Below are 27,521 nucleotides of genomic sequence, written 5' to 3'. Positions count from 1 at the left end.
TTTGGTAGGAAATTTGCATATTTAGGAAGAAATTCATATATTTGAGAGAACAAATAAATATTTAGGAGAAAATTTATATATTTGGAAAAAAATTGCATATATAAGACAAAATTCACATATTTAAGAGAAATTTCTCATATTTAAGAAGAAATTCACATATTTAGGAGAATATTTTCATATTTGAGAGAAAAAAATACATATATAGGAGAAAATTCACATGTTTAAGAGAAATTTGCATATTCACGTATTTTCTGCAAAACCATTTTTTTTTCATATCTGTATCTCTCTGATCTAATAATGAAAACCTATATTTTTATAGTCGTTAGAAGAAGATATAGGCCTGTAACTTTCCTGTTTTTAGTAAGAACTGAAAACCCTTCTAAGGTTTATGTTTTTGAGTTTAAAAAATAGAACAGAAATATGCCCTACAAACTAGAATAATTGAACAATCTATCTTTCAAAGAATGTTTCTTCCCCACCACTAATCTGATCAAGCTGATCTTAGTGGCATTAAAAAGCGAACAGCATGATCTCTCTGCACTTTTTATTATTTTTTTAGATTTTTGGCACGTGTCTAGAAAATAGCATAGAATAATCAGGATAGGCACAATCACATTTGTTCATCTTTTATTTTAAAAATGTTATCAGGGTTGTATCCCTGCATCCGTTTATCATTTTCTAGCAAATCAAGTATCGTTGGTAATGTATTTATGCCTAGTTTGTTTGTTCTTCTTTATATTTTTTCATAATCTTTCATTTTTTGGGTAAAAAATAAGTGGTAAAGTCTGTAGCAAATCTTGGATGCAATACTTAGACACATATTTAAGAGAAAATTTAAATATTTGAGAGAAAAATCACATATTCAAGAGGAATTTTGCATATTTAAGAGGAAGATCGTGTATTTAGAAGAAAATTCGCATATTCGCATATTTACAAACTTTTGTTGAACATTCATTGTTCTCAGATATGTATCTCTCTGATTCAACGTTGAAAACATATATTTTTAAGTTGTTGGAAAGTTAAGATACATGTCAATAAGTTTTCTATTTTGAGTCAGAACTGAAAACCCCTCTAAGGTTCTCGTTGGAGTTACAAAATTGGAAACGAAACATGCTTTGTAGACTGGAACAACCAAATAGTCTAACTTTTAAAGGATGTTTCTCTCCAACCACTCATTAGATCATGGTAACCTTGGTGGCATTGGAAATATAACACCTCGATATGCCTCTATTCTTTTTATTATGTTTTTGGGTTTCTAGTATAAATGGCTAAAAAATAGTATAGAATAATTGGGATAGGAATAACCATGCTTGTTCAGCTCTTGTTTTAAGAATGTTGTCAGGGTTGTATCTCGTTCGTAGTTTTTCTGCAAATCAGGTATCATTGAAAAGGTATTTTTGTGTAGTTTCTTTATCCTTTTATTTAGTTTTATGGAATATGGTGCACACCGACAATAAGTCAGTTCGTGATCAAGACATCGAAATAAAATTCTATTGCAAAAGCAGTCAAAGTGAAATTTTATGGAATATGACAATGACTGATACTACTAGAATTTGACTTAGTAGGTCACTAAATTTGAAAAAACTGATTAACAGAGAAAACACAGAAAACAAAAATATCTTTCCAACGAATCAATAATTGTAATTTTTTGATATCGGGGTGCCATGATATGGTATGAATAACCGGTCTGAATGATGCACCAGAAATACAGTCACTCGAATGACTGTACTCTTTGTTCAGATCTATTTTTGGTGACTGCAAATACAAAATCTGTCAGCGGACTGAACACTGGAAATATAGGAGAGTTTATTAGATTTTCAACAAATCTAAGTAAGCACAAAAGAGACCTATATCTACGAAGATACACTCTGATTATCAGGACTGGGTCAGACAAACCAAAATGCATAAACACACATCAAGCACAAATGCACAAGTTTTGATTTTCGATTTTAATTTTTTGGTGGTTAAAATTTGACCTGCACAAAAAATATACTTCCAATGGTGATTTATCAAATTTTCAACTGCCCTTTCTCTGAAACCCAACTCCGGTTAGACAATGCTCAACTCAAACACGAAAGATAATCAACCACACAAGCTTTCAAGAAAATAACTTAACAAATCTCTATTCATTCAAAAGACATGCATGTTTCAAATATGGTGCAACACAATCCAACTCTAACAATGAGATGACAGTTTTAAGAAGCAATAACAACATCCACAACACAAATTTAATAGAGCAATTGGGTTTTAGCCAAACTGATGGAGACAAAAATTGGCCAGTTCAAGCCACAAACATGTTTCTTCAATCCTAGTGGTCACAAGATAAGAAGTGTAATCTAAAATTGCCACCAAGGAACACATGCAACATTATGGGTCACGAACAGTAGCAGAGATGCACTTAAAACAACAATGGTGGATGCCCTTCATGTCCATCACGATACCATGAGGATGGAAGGCATCCTACTCGGTTCCTCCAAGCTCGAATACTCCAAGTTTGGCTCAAAACACAAAAATTGCCATTCTTTCTCCAAGTTTCTTCTCAAAACTTTTGCAAAATTCTTCAAATTGTTGTACATATATTGTATTTGAATCGTTATACCAGATAATGTCCTTAAGTGATTTACACAATGACATCTATGTTGGAGACAACGATTTACCTTTGCTACAAATAATAGTCCAACTTATTGACGTGTTTAGTAAAATTAATTTTTATTTCAACCCAGAGAGATTTACATAATTTGTCTGTTATATGTTCAAACCACAAACTCATCATTTATAAAGAAAATGTCACTTCGTCTATTCTTTACTGACGAAGCAAAGCGAAGCGACACCCTCCTAAACTTGTGCGACCTGTCATTCATTTATAAAGGAAACATCGTTTCACATACCGCTCATTTTAAAAAAGCGCACACAAATAAATTGCATTGCACATTAATTAAAAAACATCATTTCATTTGCCTTTTGCAAAAATGAATTATAATTGATTGCAAGTCAATCAATATCAAGCAACAATATGCCTTTGTTTGTCTTTCTCAATGAAATCGATTTGTATTTATGAAGTTACCTCGATTTGTATCGCTGAAGTTACCTCAATTTATACTTTACTAAGTCTAAACATTGTGTCGATTTGTTTGTTGTTTTTCTTTTCTGCCTTTTATGAATCAGTCATTTTGTAAATCGCGATAGGACATATCATTCATATAGACAAAGCTCGTAAAGGCAAATCGTAATAGGATATTCAAATGGATTTGGTGGGATGAGATGTATTTGATTGTCAGATGGGTTTAGGTAGGGGAGTGATTGGATTGGGTTGGATGTGAGACCTATTTAGCTCTCATCAAATTTAAACCCAATCTAAACTATTATATATAGAGAGAGATACAAATTTACATATATATATTTTAATTAAATTTATTTGGGTCTCAAATGAACCCAAAAGTTATTATATTTAAGTATGATCCATTTGGAATTTAGATAGATCAAAAACTTATTATATTTTAGTAAAATTCACAGTACACTAAAATGATTCATTTAGATCATAAGTGAATCCAATTCTTTTTTTCTTAAGTAGGAGTTATTTGGACCTCGAATTGAATTCAGAACAAATTCATTTTACCTTCATGAGAACCATTTAGGTCTCAGGTAGATCCAAAAGCCTTATTTACTTACTGGAATCCAATTGGATCTCCAAATGGGTCTAAATGTTAATATACATAATGAGATCAAATTGAGTCTTTAAGTAGATTCAATATCTTATTTTCTTAGTAGGATCCAATTTGGTCTCTAAATGGATCTAAAATACTTTTACATTAGATTAGATTTATTTGGGTCTTAAACGGATCCAAATCTCTTATAGGTCCAGTCCAAACCCTGATCTGAGTCTAAACTATTTCCATATCTATGATGGTCATGTATTGTATCTAAGCCAAACCATTGATTATGATGTATTATAACTAAATACTCATATTTTTTGTAAATGAATGTGGTTGTAAATCACATCGATTTGTAGTTATGAAGTTACCGTGACAATGATATGTCTTTGTGAACGAAATCAATTTGTATTTATAAAGTTACATTGATTTGTATCATTGAAGTTAACTCAATTTGTTCTTTACTAAGTCTAAACATCGTCTCGATTTGTTTATTGTTTTTTTTTTTTTACCTTTTATGAATCAGTCATTGTGTAAATCGCGATATGACGTGTTGTTCACTTAGACAAAGCTCGTAAAGGCAAACCCAATCTAAACTATTATATATATATATATATATATATATATATATATACATTTACATATATATTTTTTAATTAAATTTATTTGGATATCAAATAAACCCAATTTTTTTTTATTTAAGATGATCCATTTGAAATATAGATAGATCCAAAACTTAAACCCTAAACCCCAAACCCCAAACCCCAAACCCCAAACCCCAAACCCTAAAGCCTAAACTACAAACCCTAAAACCTAAAACCCTAAACCCTAAAACACTAAACACCAAACCCTAAACCCTAGACCCTAAACCCTAAACCTTAAATTCTAAAACCCTAAACCCTTAAAACACAAAAACCTAAACCCTAATCGTGACAGGGCATATCATTCTTATAGACAAAGCTCGTAAACACAAATCACGATAGGACAAATCATTTTTGCTTTATGTTCATGGGTGTACAGATCGTGATAGAACACTTCTTCTATAAAAAACAAATCGCGATCTCTTATAGAACTGATTGCAAGCCAATCGGTATCAAGCAAATCGCGATAACATGTAGCCTTTATACGTACAAATCCTTTCAGCCTTTTATCATTTTTTGTGTAAATCACGCTAGGAAGAAAGGTCGTAAAAGTAAATCATAATTTCTGTAGTACACAACGCTAAATGCTTCTTCAATTTTTTTTTATGAAGGCCGAACATTACAACAATTTATTCAGTAGCACTTGTGTGTTGAACTTATTAAAAAAAGAATTATATATTTATAGAATGTCACATTACAAAAAAGAATTATAGAATTACAACAAAGAATTATAGAATTACAATAAATAATTATCGGGATACAAAAATCACATAATGTTTATTCAGTAGCACTTGAAGACTCAGATGGACTATGATATACAAATCGTCTCTTTCTTTTCCTTGGTGGACTCTCTTTTCTCGGTGGCCTCTTGGTTTCCTCGAACTTATTCAAACCACTGGTAATCATCTCTACCAGTGTACCATATTGTGATCGCATTTATCTCTCCAAATTCTGCACCTACTTCCGTAACTCCTTATTCTCTCTCTCCAACATCTCTAACCTTGTGACAGAGACTACCTTCTTTTTTGTGAGTTGTGTTTGCTCCTCACCGTGTACTACAACTGAGGGAATCGTTGTTGTAGGCAGAGGGACACGATGAACATTTTTTCTATGCTGGGAGATGACATGTTGGGGGACGGGAGGGATGCATGGGTTCCCAATATTTTCACGTTGCTTCTTCTCAATCTCCAGATTTTGATGCATGGGTTCCTAATATTTTTTAAAATAGTTGAGGTCATATTGTCGTTCTTTATAATCATATGCTATGTTACAAACACCTCATTTGTTCCAGCTATCCAATTGTTTCCTAAAGCGTTCGTGCTAATTCTCGTTCCTGACCCCACCACTATTCATCTTCCTTCTCACTTCCACAAGCTGCTTTGGGGTAGACTGTCCCAAGCCAGCTTACAGGAGAACTTGACTACCATGCTGCAACTTGGCTTCAGATTTGCTAAATAGCCAAATATTGCAGCCAGACAGTCTCGCAGCCTCAGCAATAACCTCTTGGTCCTCGTCCTCCCCATCTTCATACAGTCTCCACACAACCTGTACATTGGAGATTATGGTTTAGGTATAGGCATAATTATTCATGCTAATGAATGCTAAATATTAAAATGATTTATAATAACGAGTGCTAAATATATTACAACGATTGTTGCTAATGAATGTTTTGTATTAAAATGATTTACACTAATGAATGCTACATATTACAACAATTTACAATAATGAATGCTAAAACGATACCGCTTTGTACTAACGAAGACAAAATCATTCAACGATCATTACTTAAGAATGCTAAAGAGTATAACAATTTACACTAATAAAAGTTAAATGCTAAAGTGATAACGATTTATACTAAGGAATACAAAATCCTGCAACGATCATTACTTAATAATGTTAAACATTAGAACGATTTATACTAATGAATGCTAAATGCTAATACGATAATGATTTGTACTAACGAAGACAAAATCCTACAGCGATGATTACTTAAAAATGCTAAACATTTCAAAGATTTACACTAATAAAAGTTAAATGCTAAAGCAATAACGATTTGTACTAAGGAATACAAAATCTTATAAGCAATCATTACTTTAGAATGTTAAACATTAGAAAGATTTATACTAATGAATGCTAAATGCTAATGCGATAATGATTTGTACTAACGAAGACAAATTCTTGCAGCGATGATTACTTAAGAATGCTAAACATTTCAACAATTTATACTAATGAATGATAAATGCTGAAACGATTATAAACGATTTTAAACCATTTACCTCATTTAATTGCAGACCATCTAAAATGAACTTAGCATTATCCTCCTTGACATTTATTGTAGCCTATCGGTCGATCTTGGAAAAACCATAAATCGCAGGGCCATACTGAGGACAAAAGGCGACAATATGCTCTCATGCTCAGGCCTACAAAAATAATATATTAGTAAGACTATAACCTTCAACGACATTAGTCTATAACTACCAAGTATGTAATAAATATTTACCTTAACAAATGGCTAAAACCCTTCGACGGTTTTTGTACCCTTACTCACACGGTAAAGTTGACTGCATAAGAATGCAAGAATAGTAGCACCCCATGCATAGTTGTCTACTTCATCGAAGTCTTTCAAGAACTTCAGCCACAGGTAACTTAACCTCGAACCAGACAAATCCGAAAATAGAGTAAGTCCAAAAAAATAAAGAAGGAAGCTGCGCAACTCTTGGTCAGCTCTTTCAGATGCACATGTAGCAGACCAGCCTTCCCATTTATTACGAAAAGAAGAAACTTTCATTAATGTGAAATTTCTTTCACCAAAAATACATTGACCCCAATCCTCCATCGACATTCCTAGAAGGGTCGTGCACTTGTCCCTTGCATTATAGTTTGAATCTCATGCTAGGACAACAATTCTATGGCACTTAAGACCCGTAATTTGTGGCACATCTTCTAGGGTCATGGTGATCTCAAAAGAATCAAACTGGAATGTGTTCATCTTATGATTTCACTTATTGACCGGGTGGGTCATAGTGTTCCAATACGAGAAAGCCACTGAAGTGCATATTTCATAATTGATCATTCTGATATTCACTCAGATGTCCATATTACGACAGAACTGCAAGCCACTGACACCGCCCTTTGAGCTTTTCACCTGGTGCTCTACTTATCTTCTGACCTCTGTGTAGCACAAAATAACATATTATTTGTATCAAATCAAAATTACTCTCATTTGTACTTTTACATGTCGCTATACACAGTAATTCCTATATATAATAATCGTTGCACACTCGCTATCACTGTAATCATATACACAATAATCAATATCAAAGTAATCGCTATACGTACTAATCGCTATACATAGGTCACAATAATCACTATACATAGTAATCGCTATCACAGTAATCACTGTACATAATAATACCTATCACAATAAATCATTACGTAATCGCTATATGTTACATATAAACAGATTCATATATCCTTCAAATTTGGATATTTATCAGATTTGATAGCAAAATCAGAATCGAATTATACTCGAATAGTTTTAGCTTATCAAATGCAACTGAACAATCAAATTTGGTCGGATATAGGATCAAAAATATGATTCACTGAGTGGCAGTTGTGCCAGAGAATGATGTTAAGGCACTTTATGCATTTGAGAAAGGAGGTGAGACGACCTTTGTATTTGCATTGAAAACTGGATTTAGCAACTACCACCTCATAAAATGGTAGATGCCAAATCCAGAAATGGATTGCTGCCACTTTGTCAAATGCATAAACTCCCTCCAACTACCAGTTCCCATATGGAGACTTATTTCATATTCTTAAGATCGAAATATCATCAAGAGGGCGTTTATTGCATCCCCACCCAAGGGAAGCCACTTCTTGAAGGGACGCATGAGAAAAAGTTCTTTCCCATGGGGGGAAGGTGTGAACCAGTGTTGTCGATATTGGCCTGAATGTCGATGCACCAGAAAATACTGACCTAAATTGGCTATTTTTTAATAAAATGTAAAAAATAGATTAAAATTAATTTTTTATATTATTTTAATGGCTTTAACATGTGTCAAGTTCTGATTGACACAATATTTTTTAATTATTTTTTGGCGAATTCAGAATAATTCACTTGAGAATGGATATTGGAGGATTCACCTGAATCATTGGGCCAAACGATACAAGTCCGATTCCGATACAGACAACAGTGGTGTGAACCCATTTTGACAGGAAAGATGCTTGTTTGCCTTTATTATGTAAACACCACCACATGTTTTCCATGGAGATGTTTGTTTCACCTCCCTTAGTAAAAGTTCTCTTTCCTACGAAAGAGTGTCTCTTTCATCCCCCCCCGAAAAGAAAGCAATATCCATGCGTGAACAAAGAAGAGAGTGCGAATAGGCCAAGGGATTAAGCATTCTATTATTTCATCACAATTCCAGCAATGAACATTGCATACACAAATATGATCATGGAAAATATTTAGGTGTATGCATGGCTGATCAGACCGACAAAAGGAGAAGGAAAAAAAAAAACACCCAATATAACCCAAAAAAGGCGAAAAACTCACATAAGCAAAATCATATCAAAACACGAGCCATTCTGCTATGTTCTTCTAGTCTTCAATCAAAGACAAACTGGAAAGGGTTTTCCTACAAACAAAACAGAGAATTCTTTTGACGAAGACTGCACAGAGCAAGAAATGTAAGGCCACACAACTTGCTTCCAAAACCAAATCAACCATCAATTGCAGTTACGATCCCGTTACTGCTGCACTAATCTCCACACACGAATGCATGCATCTTCACCAGAGCTTACAACAGTGCAATCATCATTGAAAACTAATCCATAAACACCTCCCAAGTGAGCACCCTTTATGGTTATACGACTTGAAGCTGGCTTATCAACTTCATATATAATTATGCTTGTGTCTAGAGATCCCGTAGCAACCATTGTGCTATCAGGAGACCAAGCCACACAATTTATACGAGCAGTATGGTACAACATGTTCTTAAGCTTAACCTGCAGAAGATAGTCAACTGGTTAGTGAGACAAATGTTCAGGAAGTTAAAAATCAAACCTTGGTAATTAACATTACATTTCTAAAAAGGATTAATGCGGAAGGGAAAGGAAGAAAGAGAGATGGACTATGCAAATGGGAACCAAAAAGTTAGAAGTATGAACAACTTAAATATAGTGACAAAATCTATCAAAAATAAAGAAAAAAAAACATGGATGAAGCATGACAGCCTTCCACTACTTTAATGTGTGTAAAAAGAATTTAGGAAACAAAAAGAAAATTAAAAAACCATATAGGATTTACATTGTGCCTGATAAATTGAACCATGGCATTTTGCTATGTCACATGGGTGCGGGTGCGGGTGCGGGTGCGACACGGGTGCGGCGCAATTTCAAAAATTTTGGACACGGGGACTCGGCTATATATATATATAATTCTAGTAAACAATTAAAATTAAGTAGCCAAAACTATGACCTTAATTTTTTCGAAAGTTTCAATTTGGCATTCCCATTTCTTTATGGTACTTCTTAAGCTAGCTTTTCTAATACTTGTGAAACTAGTATTTTTTGAAACTGGAAAAGCATTTATTTAGCTATCTCAAATGGTTGGGTTACCTTTTATCGTGTTTTATACATATTTTTACATAAGTTGTGACTTGTGAAACAGTCACACAGACTGTGCACACAGTCTGTGCAATGCAGTCTGTGACTGTGCAGACTGTGCACAGTCACACAGACTGTGTGCAATGACTGTGCAGTTGCAGTTGCACAGTCTGTGACTGTGCAACTGCATGCATTGCACAGTCTGGTTATATATTAAAAAAAAAGATATATAAAAATTGTTTTTTTTTGTTTTTTGTCTTAAAAATGGACATTTTTGGACTCGGTCAAAGTTGACCGAGTCCAAAATGTGGACGGACGTGGCCTGGACTCGTTGACCGAGTCCGACTCGGCGTTGACCGAGTCCGGGCCGAGTCCGAAGCCGCACCCGTGTCCGCACCCGTGTCGGGGCGTGTCGACTCGGGTGCGGCACCTCCCTAGCCGAGTCCGTGTGACATAGGCATTTTGTAGTCTAGGAAAACAAGGGTAATTATAATACCGCACACAAGGCCATAAATGCTTAAGAATTTTCAAGGTTTTTGGATCTAGAATGCCATTGACATACAATAGAATGAATGTCTACTACATTTTTCATAACAGGGATATTGCGCCGAATCAATTCATTCTAGGTCTTGATTGCTTTGTCACCTTCTCATGAAAATCCAGAACATGCAATTAATAGCAAAGTACACCATTATTATCAAAACTGGTATTTGTCTTATGCACCACAATTTGCTTTGTAATCCCATTGTTGCTTAAAGCTAAACTTATGGTCCCCAATAGTAATATTCCTGCTTATTGCTGATCTCCAATCTTTACTGGGCTCCTCCTTTTCCCAGTTCCTTCAACTTGCTTCATGTCAAATTTTTTGTGTTCTGTAATTTCAGACAGCTTGTAACATGCCCATTCTATCCCTGACAATGCTCATCTTTCTGTTTAATTAACTCTTAAGGACAAGATGTAAGGATACGTGGCATTTCTTCAATATGTGTTTTTATTTTTGCTTTACGTAACATGCATTAGTATTGTATCATTGTCATCAATGGCTCGGGTAATTGATTTGTAGTACCAGTTGGAGTCACACTATCTCAACCGGGCCATATTCAGGCAAACCTAGCTTGACTAATAAAAAACAATTAACTCAATCCTAGTGAGGATTAATCTATTATGAGAGATCATCCCATGTGATTAATGAGTTGGGACATCAACCTGTTGTAGTTGGAATATTCATTTTCTCTTTCCTATTTCATTAAGTCAAATTGAAATGACAAAAATTGACACAGAATTAGAGCAGCCACGACGAAGTGATCTATTAATCTCATCTTCATGCTTTTTCCTCTAATCTTCTAACCTCTTTCTTCTCTATGGATTTAATATTTTTCAGAAGATTTCTTTGTTTTGAATGTTAAATTTTAAAACACTTACTTGGATCATAGGCAGATCTGACTGTTAGCTTTGAACAAATCTGGAATCTAACTTGTTTTTTGGTCCCATAGGCTTGGGTGAAGGGATAAATGGATTGGTACGTGGAAATGGTAGCTCTATCTCAGCTGGTGGTGTGGTTGGCTGGAACCAAATAATCAAATCTTCAAGGGAGTACGACCTTGCAAAGGGGGGTGATTGAATTGGTAATTAAGTTTATGGTTCAAATCAAGCTTGCAAAGGGGTCAAGCTGAGGTTCCAGACTGACTTATGGTCCAGGGATGTAACTCTTGCTGAAAGATATCCACCGTTTTTTCACATAAACAGAGATAACAGCATACTTGTAAGTGAATGTTGGAAAGGAAGAGCTAGTTAGTTCACTGAATTCAGAAGGAATTTCAAGGTGCAAGAGGTAGAAGATTGGTTTTGGTTATGGCTATTGGATTTTTAGGCCCATGGAAAATTTCTGACAGCGAGAATTCCTTATATGGAAATGTGACGGATGTGTTATGTTCTCTATAGCTTCATTTAGCCATGCTTTTGGCTGTAAAGATGTAGACCACTTTCCAAATGACACCGTCCAGGGTTTCCATCCCTCCTACAGCCAAGATATTTGTGTGGCTCTTAGCACTTGATAAGGTTAATAACCAGTGCAAATTGAAAGACAAAAGTTTCCAGCTTGCAAGTACTTGCTACTTCTGTTTCGATGAGAACGAAACAATTGAGCATTTGTTTTGGTTTTATCCAGCATTTCAGTGGTTGTTCAAACAAGCTTTGGATTGTGCCAATAAAATGGTCAGATGGGGATTTAGCTTGGATTGGTCGGAATAGGACTGGTGGTTAAGAATCTTAATTTGATCTATTCTGTAAGCTTGTTGAAAGATTTCTTATCCCCTGGCTTAAATTATTTCTCTTAGACAAAAAAAAAGGATTTACATGGTTTGCAAAGTGTTATAATGTGCATCTCCCTCGCATACTGTCTGTAGACTCTGTACATACACCAATTCTTGTTTTCTTTTTGTTATGTGTGTGTGCTTGTGTTCAAGGATTGATACACACACACACACACACACACACACACACACATATATATATATATATATATATATATATATATATATATATATATATATATATATATATATATATATATATATATATAGAGAGAGAGAGAGAGAGAGAGAGAGAGAGAGAGAGAGAGAGAGAGAGAGAGAGAGAGAGAGAGAGAGAGAGAGAGATGGTACCTCTCGAGTGACATGGTCCCATACAACAGCTTCTCGATTGAGATCACCAGAAATAAACATAGAGGCATCTGGGGAGAAACGAATGACGTTAATAGCACCACGATGCTTCTCAAGGACTGACTCTTCAGTGAGAGTGTCCCCATTGACAGAATAGACGTGGAGTTTCCCATCTTGGCCACCAACAATGGCCTCACTTCCATCAGGTGAAATTGCAGATGCCGTCACAGCAAACCCAAGATTCAGAGTTGACAACACTTTGGATCCACGAAGCATGATTACTCTTGAATCAGTTGAAAGCAATGCCAGCTCGGGCTTATCAAGTGCAATATTTAAGTCCTTTGGTTGTGCACCAATATCAATTTGTTCTTCATCACCACACTGATCAGCATGCAGCGGAATTCTCCTTACCTGTAAAATTTTGGGAAAAGGATCATCTCTTGTAGCAAAAGCAAGTTGAACATATTGTACATAGCTACAGTTGTTGTACAGTCAACAAAATATAAGCCCCACAGCAGGATATCATCAATTGGAATTTGGCAGGTAGATTAAGAAATTGTTCCTTATTAAAGGAATATGCTATTCATCAGACTTGGTGAGCAATACTACCGTGTATTGAACTTTTATAATTGGCTGGAAAGCTTTCCAGACAAGAATATATGGACTATCCCTGATATTTACTATCCGAAGATCAAAGAAGAGGACCAAATATTTGGAGAACACCTGATAAAATCATCAAATTGGACTAGGACAATATAACTTAAAAACGAGGAGAAAATCTCCAACCGAATAGCCTTTGGAAATCTTTCACATGTTATTGCCATTAGACATACTAGCGAGCACAGACATGCTCCCAGTCTATGTCACAGGGACTCACCAAAGAGGCCTCTGCACCCACGTCGACGCGATGCGGGTGTGGCACCCAATTCGGTCAACCCGCACCCAAGGTTATCATTGTCCAAAATGGACTTGGTTAACTTTGTCCATTAAAAAAAGGGACAGGGCTCGATAATGGGTAAGGGTACCTCGAGCACCCCCTCCCCCCCCAATTAAAAAAATAAGGGGGTACCTCGAGAAGGGGTAAAGAGGGATGGGGCTTGAGAATGGGGTACCACGAGAAAGGGTAAAGGGGTGGTGTTAAAATATATATATATATATATATATATATATATATATATATATATATATATATATATATATATATATATATATATATATATATATATATATACCCTCCCGCACCCCCACACCCAAGTTCTTTTAAAGTGCCGCATCGCCGCCCCCGCATTTGCACCCGTACCTATGTGACATAGCTCCCAGTTTATCCAATACATATATGCACATGTATGAATACAAATTGTAGTTAGTTGCCTGTTTATAGAGAGCGTGAGAGAGGTTGACTATACCATGCACGTGCGAAAATCAAATTCCACTTGTACAACTTACATAATGAATAACAAATAGTGTCAACTGTCACATACAAATCAATTCCTTATGCTGTGAACATTGGATCAAGAGAATTTCTGCTCATGACATTTTATATGTCAAAATTACAACTGGCACGGTAACAATGTCAGAACAAAACAATATCCATAGTGCTATGATTAGGCCAATGAAGCACTGCTCGTCATATTATATCATTACATGGCAAGGTGTACCTTTCAAAAGGTATATGTGTAATTAGGTTAACCTAAAGTTAGACATAACATACAAGAGAGTTGACTGCGACATCACCCACCATATGAGGCACTTTACAGCCCTGTGGTACCTCCTGTTATCTCTTCTCTATTCTTCGTCTTCACCACATGAACATAAAGTTGAATTACTTGCTTAAAAGATGTAGTACTGCTCATTTCAAGCATGGGCGTGAACAAATCTCAATTCATTTTTTATTTCTTCTCAAGGAGTATTGAAAATGATATTACTTGCATATTTTGGTCAAACTATTTCAATGAAATATTATATAGAATTTCAAAGGCTATTTAAGTTTCTAATTCAAGAATTTGACATCAAGAAATTGGTCTCATTTACGTACCTCTTAGAGATTGAAGTTACAAGAACAACAAAGAGTATATTTATCTTTTAGAGAGAATATGTTGGAAGATACTGTTATTAGTCAGTTTGGAGCCTTGTGAATTAACTAACATATCTGTTATCCGATTAGCCTGATTAATCAATTCATGCACAATGAAATGATACTGAGATGGGCCATGAATATTCAAAAAATTGAAGGCTACTCATCAAAAAGGAATCTTCTATGCCAATTCCTTTGAAGTACAAAATAGATGACCTGCATGTATGTGCATAAAAGAACCGCCTCTGGTTTTATTTTCTTTGAGAGTGAATTCCGTACCATTGAATAGAAAAGAGACAAATGATCATAAGCTTAAATGTTGAAGCCAAATTATAAAGCCATGTCTTTTGGGCCATTTGAAAAGAATTCATGTAAAAGCAATATTACAAAAGGCAGAGATTCAGGTGAAACTTCTAGGAAGCTTTATGGTGATAAATAATATCTATGAAAAGAAGCAACCATATATTGGTGACTTGCCACTTTAATAAGAAAGAGTTGCATTCAAGATGTTTAGCACTTCAAATTTTCTGAATAGAATTGCAAATTCTCCAAGAGAGTTCAAGGCTTGACTTCATAAATCAATTCGATAGATATCTTTGCAACACCTCAAGATGGAGCATTGTTGCCTATCTCAATTAGGGGTGGCAATCGGGTCGGGTTGGCAGGTCGACCCGGCGGGTTGGCTGGTCAGCATACCTCAACCCGACCCGTTTATTAAAAGGGTCGGCTGTGGCAAACACGAACCCGACCCGTTTATTAAACGGGTAACCCGACACGACCCGCCAACCCGTTTATAAACGGGTTGGGTCGGGTAAACGGATTGGCAGGTTAGCAGGTTGACCCGCCCGCCTAACCCGTTTATTAAACGGGTCAGCTGGGTTGGCATACCCCTAACACGAACCCGACCCGTTTAATAAACGGGTTAGGCGTGAAAAGATACTGTCATTTAGTATAAAGTCTGGATCTCAGGATCCAGACCCAATTCCTTTCATTTTAAACACATGCTCATTAATGTTTCATTAATGACATGCTATAATTTTATCATAACATGTAATGGGTATTTTCGTACCCTAGCTATTGTATCTGTGTGTATTTAATCAGAGAAGCAAAAATGAATACCCTGATTAGGGATTTTTGCTGCAGCCTCGTTCTCTCTCCCCATGCTGTGTTGTTGCTTGTAGATGAAGAAAGGAACCCATGATTTCTATCATGGTATCAGAGCAGCAGGTTCAATATTGAAGATCGGTTCCTTCTATGACTGATTTGTCTCCTTCTAAGGTACCTGTTTTCTCATTTTTCCTATCGATTTCTCTTGTATTTAAATCTGCAGTCCGGACTGAAATCTCTTCTTCGTACTCTCCTCTTTCTTTTTGCTCTTTTGAAATACATCATTAATCTGCTTATTGTCTTCTTCAAGTACCTCCTTTTGATTCCCCTTTTTTATTTAAGCCAACGTGTTTCTCTTATTTCCAAAATCCAAAACTGAAATTTGGTCACGTTGGCATATTTCCTCCTTCTTTCATTCCCTGTTGTTCTTCTGTCATATCTACTACTTCTTTCACATTGCTGCACGTGATCTTACCCATCCATAAGCAAAATAATCAAGCAAGATCAATTTTTTTGATCTATGTGTGATTACAAGAGTTGAAAAGGATCACTCCAAACTCATTTGCATATTGACGTCAGATCAGATTATGATCTGCACGCCCAGATCTATCTTGATTAAAATAATTTCATCTTCGAATTCATTTTCATCTCTGTTTTGCCTGTTTTCTCATTATTCTAAAAGGAAAACACAATATTTTCAAAATAACGTACCTATTACTGATTGAATTTTATTCAGAACAGATTCTTTACTGTGCAGTCCTGTTTTTCTGCCTCGTGTTCATCAGTTAAAAAAAAAAACTAGTCTGGTCTTTAGACTTCTCTGATATTAAAATTTACGTTCTGAATTATACTAGAATTCAATTGTGGTTGGGTCTTTGTCGTAAGGCCATTTCTTATTTTTTATTCCTTCTCTTGGTTGGATCTTATTCCTTCTTGTTTTTGGCTTCAAAAGAATATGGACTCAATCCCTCATTCTCAGTCTGGTCTTTCCTCAAACTTTCTCAGCCAACTCGTGTCTGAGAAACTGAACAATTCCAATTTCCTAACTTGGAAGCAACAAATCATACCATTCATAAGAAGTCAGGACCTTTCTGGACATCTGGATGGTTTTGTTCCTGTTCCTCCAGAATTCATACCACAAAAAGAAAAGAATGGTGAGAAAGATCTTTCTATTACCTATGTTAGAAATTCTGAGTATGTATCCTGGATGAAGTGAGATCAGGCGTTGGTTGCCTATATCACTTCTACATTGTCACAAGAAGTGCTTGTGGCAATTCCAGATGACTGCTCTGTTAAAATATAAAACTGTGCAAATGTTTCATATTTACTGACAAAAATGATAAACTTTCTCCTCGTGTGATTCCCTGTGCCTTTTTAGGATATGCTGAAAACCAGAAAGGTTATAGATGTTTTGACTTCAAAAATAATAAATTATATGTGTCTAGAAATGTTTCCTTTCTTGAAAAGGAGAGCTTCTTTGATTTTAGAAAATTAAAAGACGTCACTGAGTACTCCTTTTTGCTAGATCTAATATCAACATCTGATGAATATGACCTTGATTGTAACTTTGATGATGATCAAAGAATTATTGATCTTAATGTTGAAAATGAAGAAGTTCATAGAGATACTAGTATTCAATATTCCAGGCGACAAGAGTCTAATCCTCCATGTGCACTTGAAAAATATTCTAACATTCCAACTAGACAATCATCCCGAATCTCGAGGCCTCCAGGAAAGTTTATATCAGTGGCGGAGCCAGGGGTGGGCATGGGTGGGTGGCCGCCCACCCTAAAATTTGAAACCGAGTCGACTCATGACTCGGAAAACCGAGTCGAATTGGGACTCGTGAAACTGAATCGACCGAGACCCGGGCTCTCGATGAGTCTAGAGCCTGCCAAAAGAGGCGAGGGGTAAAACCCTAGCCAGTTTTCTAAAGCTCTGCCCCTCCGTTCCAGCGTTCCCCTTCAGTCACAGGCAAGACGACCACCCCATTCGCCGGCAACCCTTGTGCTCTGCAGTGCCGCCGGCCTCCCTTCGGTGAACCCGCGGTGGCAGTGCCCCCCTCCGAGCTTCTCCCTCTCGGCTGCAATCTCCGGCGACGCGAGGCACCAGTGTCACAGTCAGTCGGACCTTTGCCAATCTCCGGCAACCATCGCTAGCAGTTTGAAGAAGACCCTCTTATCTCCTAAATTTGAGGGTGGGTTTTGTTCATGTTCAGTGGCTCTGGTGATACAGTATCCAGTTATCCATTCTACAGGAGCAATACAGGCCAATCCTTCAATTTGGTTCTTGATCCTTTCTTTTTGGGGCACAACTGAACGTGGGTCTAGTTTCTTTCCTCCTTTTTGGGTGCAACCTCATTGAAAGAGTCAATCTTGCTATCCTTTCTTGGTCATCGTGCGTGCATAGGACTCTCCTTTTGTGCCTGCTGCTAAAACAAGGTATGGATGTCTATCAATGTAACGAAGGCAACGGATAGCGTATCTTTATCTACCAGATAGTTGGTGAGTGAATTGCTTGTTCTCGATTGTCTAGGATTCTTGTAGTGAGTAACTGTGGCCATTGACAGATTTTAATAATTGGGCGTCTGTATTTTTTGTCTAACAGGCATTTTTATACTCTTTTTGCTTGAATTCTGCATATGGTGCATGTTGGTCATCATCGGTGTCATAAAAAATGTATTCATTTTTTAGCTTAAAGCTTTTTCGGGGTTCTACGGCCAATCTTGGTGGTCAGAGGCGGAGCTGGGGGGGGCGGGGGCAGGAATGGGCTGTAGCCCAGTCCTGCCTCTCGAAACAGTTAAATTATTTTTTTTTTAAAAGCCCAGTCCTAGCCCAGCTCAGCCCTGACTGCAGCAAATAGTTTGATTTGTCCATATAAAATAGATTTTTATTAATAATTGTAGCCATTTTTTATTTTATCTCAATTTTTTTTTCGGGGGCGCTGCCCCTGAGCCCCCGACTATCACGCCATTTTTTTTTTTGCTACACCCCTGTTTGCCCATCCCCCACGTCAATCCTAGCTATGCCACTGGTTTGTATCATACGAGTCTTTCTCACCCACATATAGGGCAGTTATTGCATTAATTCACTCATATGAAGAACCATCCACATATTTTCAAGCAAAAAATGATATCAAATGGATAGAAGCCATGAAAGTTGAATTAGATGCACTTGAAAAGACTTCTACATGGAATATTCAAGATCTTCCTTCAGGGAAGAAAACTATAGGATGTCGATGGGTTTATAAAATTAAAACCAAGAGTGATGGTACTCTTGAAAGATATAAAGCCCGTTTAGTAGCCAAAGGTTATGCCCAAGAATATGGGATTGATTATGAAGAAACCTTTGCTCCGATGGCTCGTATGACTACTGTCCGAACCTTAATTGCCTTAGCTTCTATCAAAAAATGGTCTATTTTTCAAATGGATGTCAAAAATGTTTTTTTAAATGGAAAGCTAGTTGAAGAAGTATACATGGAACCCCCTCCTGGTCTAAGTATTCCTAAGGGTAAAGTCCTTCGCTTAGAAAAAACTCTTTACGGACTTAAACAAGCACCAAAAGCTTGGTATGATAGGTTTAGTCGTGTTATGATTGATATTGGTTTTCAATTCTGTTTAACTGACACTGCTTTGTTTATTAAGAATTCTGATGCAGGGATCATTGTGCTTCTTCTCTATGTGGATGATATGATCATCACCGGAAGTGATAAACAGGGAGTTGAAACAATCAAAACACTTCTTAAATCTCATTTTGAAATGACTGATTTGGGCTTGTTGAGATACTTTTTAGGCATTAAAGTTGCTTATTCTCCTAGAGGATATTTATTATCTCAGACTAAATTTGCTTTTGATATTGTTTTCAGGTCTGGTATTACTGATGATAAGAAAGTTGACACTCCAGAAGTTGTTAATGTTAAAATGAAGATTGATGATGGAGAACTTCTTGCAGACCCTACTCCTTATAGACAGCTTGTCGGGGCACTTTCCTATCTATCCATTACCAGACCAGATATAGCACATGTTGTTCATACAGCAAGTCAATTTCAACATGCTCCTACTTCTGTTCATATGGGAGCAGTCATGCGTATTATCATATACATCAAGTCCTCTCTTTCACAAGGACTTTTCTTATCTTCCTCCTCTTCTCTTGATTTAATTGCATATACTGATGCTGATTGGGGAGGTGATCCCAATAACAGACACTCAACCACTGGCTTTTGTGTCTTTTTAGGGGAATCATTGATCTCGTGGAGGTGTAAAAAGCAGCAGAAGGTATCTCTCTCATCCACTGAAGCTGAATACAAAGCCATGGCAACCACGACCATGGAAGTAGTTTGGCTCCGACGACTGCTTGCTGACATGGGAGTTGAAGCAACAAAGGCTTCACAAATGTGTTGTGACAACAAAAGTGCGATCTACATTGCCAGTAACAGAACATTCCACGAACGCACCAAACACATTGAAATGGATTGTCACTACGTCAGAGAGGAATATCTACACGGGATAATTGATCTGCCATATGTCACTTCAGAATATCAGTTAACAAACTTCTTTACAAAGCCTCTCGCTGCTCCCCGATTTCACTTTCTCTTAGACAAACTTTCGCTCATTGTACCGTAAGTTTGAGGGGGAGTGTTAAAATGTAAAACTGTACACATATGTATATATAATAATATTATATTATTATTATATATATATATATATAAATACATTTTTCATTTTTTTTTTTCTGTATTTTTTTTCCTTTATTTTTATTTTTTGTCTTTATGTCATCTAGTTCAGTTTGAACTAGAATGACTGTTGCTAGTCAAGTCCTGTCCAGACTTGACTAGCAATAGAGCTGTTGGACTGACACATTCCAACAGCTCTTAATAGAGCTGTTGGACTGACACATTCCAACAGCTCTAAATAGAGCTGTTGGACTGTGTCCAACAGCTCTATTGAGTCCTCTTTCAGCTGTGTATATAAAGGGGTGCAGCCCCTCTTGTATTTCATTCCAATGCTTCTTAAGCAATTGGTTTTTCATATCAATAAATAATACATTTTTGTTTTTATTTTGTTTCCGGTTATACCCTTTTTAAGGGTTATGCTTTAGTGTCATTCTTGACACTTGCCCTTGTTAATCTAAGCTCGTGTTTCGAAGATCCCCATTTCATTTCATGCTCAACAATGCAATTATGGCATCGACTGGTTCAGACATATTCTCAAGTTTCTCAGGCCAGAGTATTATTTTTAAAGAAAGAGTTTCAAATGCTAAGAAAGGACTCCATGACTATTATGGAGTATTTGAACAAAATGAAGACTATTACAGATCAATTGGCCATTGTGGGATGCCCTGTTAGTGACAAAGATATGGTGCGACAAACTTTGAGTAGGCTGGGGTCGGACTATCATATGATGGTTACTTCCTTATTGTGTTTGCCAGATTTACCTACATTTGAAGATCTTCGTGTCAAGCTTTTACAGTATGAGATGACGTTGAAAGGATTTTCTGAAGATACTCATGCTCATGTTGGAGCACACAATGTTCTTGCCACAGGAGTTGCCTATGGGCGAGGACGTGGTAGGTATGATTTTTGAGACAAATGGGGTCAAGAAAGAAATGGACAAGGAAGTCGTGGAATACTACCTACACCCAATGTTCCTCCCAATGGGCAAAGGCAAAGGACAATACCTACCTGCTTTCTCTGCAACAAAAAGGGACACATAAAGGCAAATTGCTGGTTTAACCCGCAAAATAGAGGAAAGCAATTGGAGACAAGAAAGGGAACAGATACATTGAAAAATAGTGGAGAAGTCAAAGAGTTACTATTATTTGCCTTAGCTGAATTGAATATCAAACAGAATAATCAAGGTACTTGGTATGTTGATTCGGGTGCAGCCACTCATGTCACTGGTGATGCTGGTAAGCTCCTAAATCTTGTTTCTTATGTTGGTAGAAATAGTATAGTCACTGGAGATGGGTCTCACCACCATATTTCGCACATTGAAAATTTTGTAATCCCCATGTCCAACTATTCTCTTGCACTTTCAAATGTCATTCATGCTCCTAATATCAAGAAAAATATTGTTTGTCTCTAAACTTGTAGATGGCATTAATGCTTCAGTTGAGTTTACTCCTTTTTCTGTTTGTGTTAAGGGCCTTCAAACGAGAGAAACATTCACTGAAGGAAAACGTCAAGAAAATATGTACGTGTTCCAAGAGAATCCTTCCTCTCGTGTTCAACCTGTTGATTCCATCTTGAAGCTCACATCATCATCTTCAGTTTCTACTGAGAGTGTTTTTAATCTTTCTGAATGTATTGAGTCGAATCTTTGGCATGGTCGTCTGGGTCATTGTAGTAGTCGCTTTATTGATAAGCTTGTTTCAAGTAGTCTTATTCCCAAGTCAAGTCTAGACTTAAGTGTCGATAATAAAAAGTGTTCTAGTTGTCTTCAGTGTAAGAGTCATGTTCTTCCTTTTCATTCCATTAATAAAAGAGCTTCAAGACCATTTGAAATTATATGTTCTGATGTTTGGGGACCGGCTCCAGTTCCTTCCATGTATGGCACTAGATATTATCTCATATTTGTTGACAGTTATTCTCGATATACATGGATCTTCTTTATGAAAAGTAAATCTAAAACCTTCAAGTTATTTCAGAATTTTCATTCTTTTGTTCAAAACCAATTCTCTCAGAATATTATTTGTTTCCAATGTGATGGAGGGGGTGAATTCTCTTCAAATGACTTCATAAATTTCCTCCAAACAAATGGAATAAGTAGATATGTGTCTTGCCCTCACACACCTCAACAGAATGGGATTACTCAACGGAAGCATTGTCATATTGTCAAGAGTGCAATGAGCATGATGCATGATAGTAACCTTCCAGTTACCTTCTGGGCAGAGGCTTTTCACACAACTGTCTATGTCATAAATTGATTGCCTATGAACATCTTAGAGAACAAATCACCCTATTTCTCTTTGCATGATGTGCATCCAAATTATCACGATTTGCGTGTATTCGGGTGTATGTTATGTTCATGTTGACAGTTCAATGCGGCACAAGTTTCAGGATAAGGCCTTAAAGTGCAGATTTGTGGGGTATGCTGATGATTACAAAGGCTACAAATGCTATGATCCCGTGAGCAAGCGCATAAAAATATCCAGAAATGTTGTGTTTGACGAATCAAATTTTGGTCATAATGCTAGCACTCCTCCTGAAATTGAAGTTTATCACCCTTGGTTGAACTCAGATCTCTTTTCTAGTATTGATAATGTATGTTCTTCTTAATGTAATCAAAGAGACTAGGGAAACGTATCTACTGTTGCGCAAAGAACTCAAGAAAGTGTAACGTCTGAATCACTATTGGCCCCCGAAAGGTATAAAGGCATTGGTTACTCTCGACGTGAGAAGGAGATACCTCCCAGCTTTAATCAGGAGCATAATTCTCCTTATGTTTCCACTCAATCACTTGCTCACAGAAGGTCTACCCGACCTCGGCATCCTATTGATAGGTGGGTCAGTTATGAGAACTTCACGATGGATTTTCAACTTTTCTTAACCTCTTTGGGCAAGGAAGATCAACCGACAACACTTTATCAAGCAATAAATTCTAAGAGATGAATTGAAGCTATGAACAACAAAATGGCGGCTCTTCATGAGTCTGGCACTTGGGATATTGTTCCCAGACCACATAATCGGAATGTGGTTGGGTCAAAATGGGTCTATAAGATAAAGTATAAGCTAGATGGTGCTATCGAGCGATATAAGGCAAGGCTGGTTGCCAAAGGATTCACACAGGAGCAAGGACAAGACTATGATGAGACCTTTATTCTAGTTGTGAAAATGGGAACTATCCGCATCATAGTATCATTGGCTGTTGAGCACCAGTGGACTCTCAACCAATTGGATGTGAAGAATGCGTTTCTACATGGAACTCCGAAGGAAGAAGTATACATGGAGCAGCCCACTGGGTATGCAAAAGGGAACTCTAAAGAATACGTGTGCAGGTTAAAGATAGCTATATATGGTCTAAAGCAGGCATCTCGATCTTGGTTTGACAGTTTCGCTCTTGAAGTAGAAAAATATGGGTTTAGTCGGTCTCTTCTTGACCATTCTTTTTTCATATTTAAATGCAAAGATATAATTACCCTGTTATTGATATATGTTGACGACATTATCATTACAGGTAACTCTAATGAACATATTGAACAGGTTAAAGAACTTTTGAATCATAAATTCAAGATGAAGGATCTTGGTAAACTGCGATACTTTCTTGGAGTAGAAGTTGACAGGACTCCTTAAGGCATGACGCTTACTCAGCATAAGTATACCATTGATGTTCTTAGCAAGGCAGGTATGACAGATTGTAAGCCCCTCAGCACACCCAATGTACTTCATCAGAAACTCAGTTGCTAAGATGGAGATTTGTACGAGGATCCTACAGGATATCGCAGGATAGTAGGAATGCTTCAATATCTTACCTTCACTCGGCCTGACATTGTCTATTCTGTCAATCAGGTATCTCAGTTCATGCATGAACCACATATTGGGCATATGAAAACCGTTAAACGCATTCTTCGATATTTGAAGGGTACTATTGGAGATGGTCTTCTATACAGAAAGAGTATGCCTGGTCATCACATGCATGAACTCCTTACTTACACAGATGTAGATTGGGCAGGAGATCCAGATGAACGTAGGTCTGTCTCAGGATACTGCATTTTCATTGGGCTAAATCTTGTCTCCTGGAGCAGTAGAAAACAAAAAGCCATAGCCAGGTCGAGCACAGAAGATGAATATAGATCAATGTCAGCTACTACAGCCTAAGTAACATGGATCAGACACCTGTTGACAGAAGAGAATCGATTTCTAAAAGTATTCTCTTGTGTGACAATCAAAGTGCTATCAACATGTCATTCAATCCTATCTACCACAGTCGTGCCAAACATATTGAAATTGATCAACATTTTGTAAGACAAAAGGTTGAAGAGAAGGAAATTGAACCAGAATACGTGCGGACTGCTGATCAAGTTGTTGACTTGTTTACAAAAGGACTTATCAAGGACAGATTTTGGATGTTCATGGTCCAAAACCATGTACAACTGGAGGGGGGGTGAAAAGATACTGTCATTTAGTATAAGGTCTGGAACTCAGAATCCAGACCCAATTCCTTTCATTTTAAACACATGCTCATTAATGTTTCATTAATGGCATGCTGTAATTTTATCATAACATGTAATGGGTATTTTCATACCCTAGCTATTGTATTTGTGTGTATTTAATCAGAGAAGCAAAAATGAATACCCTGATTAGGGATTTTTGCTGCAGCCACGTTCTCTCTCCCCATGTTGTGCTGTTGCTTGTAGATGAAGAAAGGAACCCATGATTTCTATCAAGGGGGGTCGACCCGTTTATTAAACGGGTTAGTTTAAGCCCAACCTGAACCCGCCTAAAAGGCGGGTTGGCGGGTCGGGTTGGGAGGTCGTGTCAGGTTTTGCCACCCCTAATCTCAATATTTGTCATATTTTATGACAAAATCTTTGCAGTTTGTAGTTCTACTTTTAAAGGCAGTGACATTTTTTATTGATAAAAATATAATTTACAATCAAGCTCCTTTACCACAGGAGAAAATTATTAACACTATCACAGTTCACTATACATGGAGTTCACAAAACTATACTAGTCATCAATAACTTCACTTTTCATATTCTTTATATATTTTATATTTTTCACTCCATTGTTCTCTAAAATGCCAAAATTACTTCTGTAATATCACATAAGGGCATTTTGTGAAGCACATTCTTGTACCATTTCTATATTGAGGGATCTAACATTTCTCCATCAACGCAAGATTTCATTTTCTTGTTATTCAATTGCAATGAACATCTAGTCAGTCTTTTCCCTCAAGACATGTTTTATTTAGAACACAAGATCTTGTTGGCTTAATATGCCTGACTCAACATTGAGTAGTAATTTTAGCTAGTGTGTAAATTGCCTACCCCATCAAGGTGCAAGATTGAATTGAAATATATTCATTTCAGTGATCATATTGGATAATAGAAAGACACATCATCATGTTCTCCAGCCTAGTTGCAATCATAAGTCATCAAGAAAATCAGCTTCAAAAAGATGGTGCAAGCACACAAACCACAAGATATAAAAATAAAGGCAACTACTACATGTACATGAAGAAATGGTGCTACCTTGTTATCAAAGGCAAATGTGGTGAGCTCTCCTTCCACCACTGCAAAACATTTAATTTGAGAGTTCTCCCTTCTCTGTAACCTTCCTGCACATCCAACTCCTTGCATCCATCGGACAATCACCCCATCATAACTGCTAGATAGAATAATATTCTGGCTGCCTTCAGAGGTGACTGCCAAACCAGTGACGCTCTTCATGTGCCCAGAAAATGATACTGGCATCTTTTCTAGGTCATTGGTTGAATATATACTAATAGTGCCACCAAGGGAAACAGTGACAAGATGATTATTCTGCCACAGGCAACCAACTAGCATTCCATCCAGTCCAGAATCAGATGAAGTAAGTGTCTTCTTCACCTTACCGTTTCCATTTTCATCAATCTCCCACACTTTTGCAGTTTTATCTGCAGACACTGTTAGCACCTGAAACAGCAGGATAAGCTTTCGCAGTAAGATATGAGAGTTGGCTACTAGAGAAATAAATATATAAAACAAAGAATGAATAGGTATCTTTCTGTTGAGTCACACCAAAAGAAAAAATCATAATCAGCAAGTGCATTCTCTTTGAAGACCTAAAAATAAGAAAAAACAATGTATCAAATATTGCATTAACACTTTCCTTTAATCCACCTGTAAAATTGCAACAGGTAATTCAGTCAAAACCAGAAATCCAGCAGTAGCCGATGTGATTCGAAGCTAACAAGGAAAATGAAGGGTTTTTCACCATCTCTATTTCTTATAGTGACATAATCACTTCAACAGATTAAGTTTGCAAACTAAAGGCTATTAAGATACAGCATACAATGCAAACTACTTGTCTTAGATGTTCAAATGATATAACCCAAATATTGTTAAGATATATATATATACATATATATATATATATATATATATATATATATATATATATATTATATACTTTAAAGTTAAGTCAACTGTGGTTGACTTAGACTAGTTGTTGGACTGCTGGTCCAACGGCTAGAAATCTAGCCATTGGACTAGGTCCAACAGCTAGTCAAACTAATGTGGACTCCCTTTTTCTCTCCTTTAATCTCTTTTCTTCCTCCGTTTCTCTATAAATATGGGTGCCTTTGTAAGGTAAGAGAGTGATGGGTAGTTTTAAGCTTCTTGTGTGTTTTTTAGTGTATTGTAATGATGATTAAAATGTATTTTTCTTTGTATTTTTAATGTTCTTTATTAATGAAGTTATTCATTCACATTCTATTGTGTTTTATTTTAGTTATTATGTTTTTATCCAAATGCATTGTGTTTTTATTCTTGGAGTTCATTATAGAGTGCATTGAGGTCCATGCCATTTTGTGACATGGTATCAGAGCAAGGCATCATGGTCTTGAAAAAGATTCGTATTAATGAATAGCATGGATTCGAGGATTTTGCATTCCGGTATGTATCTTTAGCTTTTCTATCTTCATATGTATGGTAGGTGTTTTGAAAGGATTATATTAAAAATGAATGTCTTCTTTTGAAATTAGAATATGTAGAAATTGTTAGAAGTCAAGCACCTTCGACCAGATCTTCATCCACAGCAGAAGAGAAAGGGATTTGCAAGAAGGAGAGGCGGCAATGAC

General features: G+C 36.6%; 1 protein-coding gene across 1 annotated transcript in view; it reads right to left on the bottom strand.

The window, feature by feature from the left end:
• Positions 1–9,043: 9,043 nt before the first annotated feature.
• The window catches only part of LOC149829709 (actin-interacting protein 1-2-like), a 36,593-nt gene continuing 18,115 nt past the window's right edge, over positions 9,044–27,521 (bottom strand). The window contains exons 3-6 of the mRNA XM_090015271.1: positions 25,933–26,355; positions 13,171–13,284; positions 12,565–12,972; positions 9,044–9,301 (exon numbers count right to left, since the gene is read on the bottom strand). Coding sequence (XP_089871397.1) covers positions 9,044–9,301; positions 12,565–12,972; positions 13,171–13,284; positions 25,933–26,355 — 1,203 coding nt within the window. The remainder of the gene's footprint in view (positions 9,302–12,564; positions 12,973–13,170; positions 13,285–25,932; positions 26,356–27,521) is intronic.

This window comes from Nuphar pumila, chromosome 8 (assembly GCF_984573655.1).
Source record: "Nuphar pumila chromosome 8, dmNupPumi1.hap1.1, whole genome shotgun sequence".
Taxonomy (NCBI): domain Eukaryota; kingdom Viridiplantae; phylum Streptophyta; class Magnoliopsida; order Nymphaeales; family Nymphaeaceae; genus Nuphar; species Nuphar pumila.
This window is presented reverse-complemented; position numbering and strand designations above follow the sequence as displayed.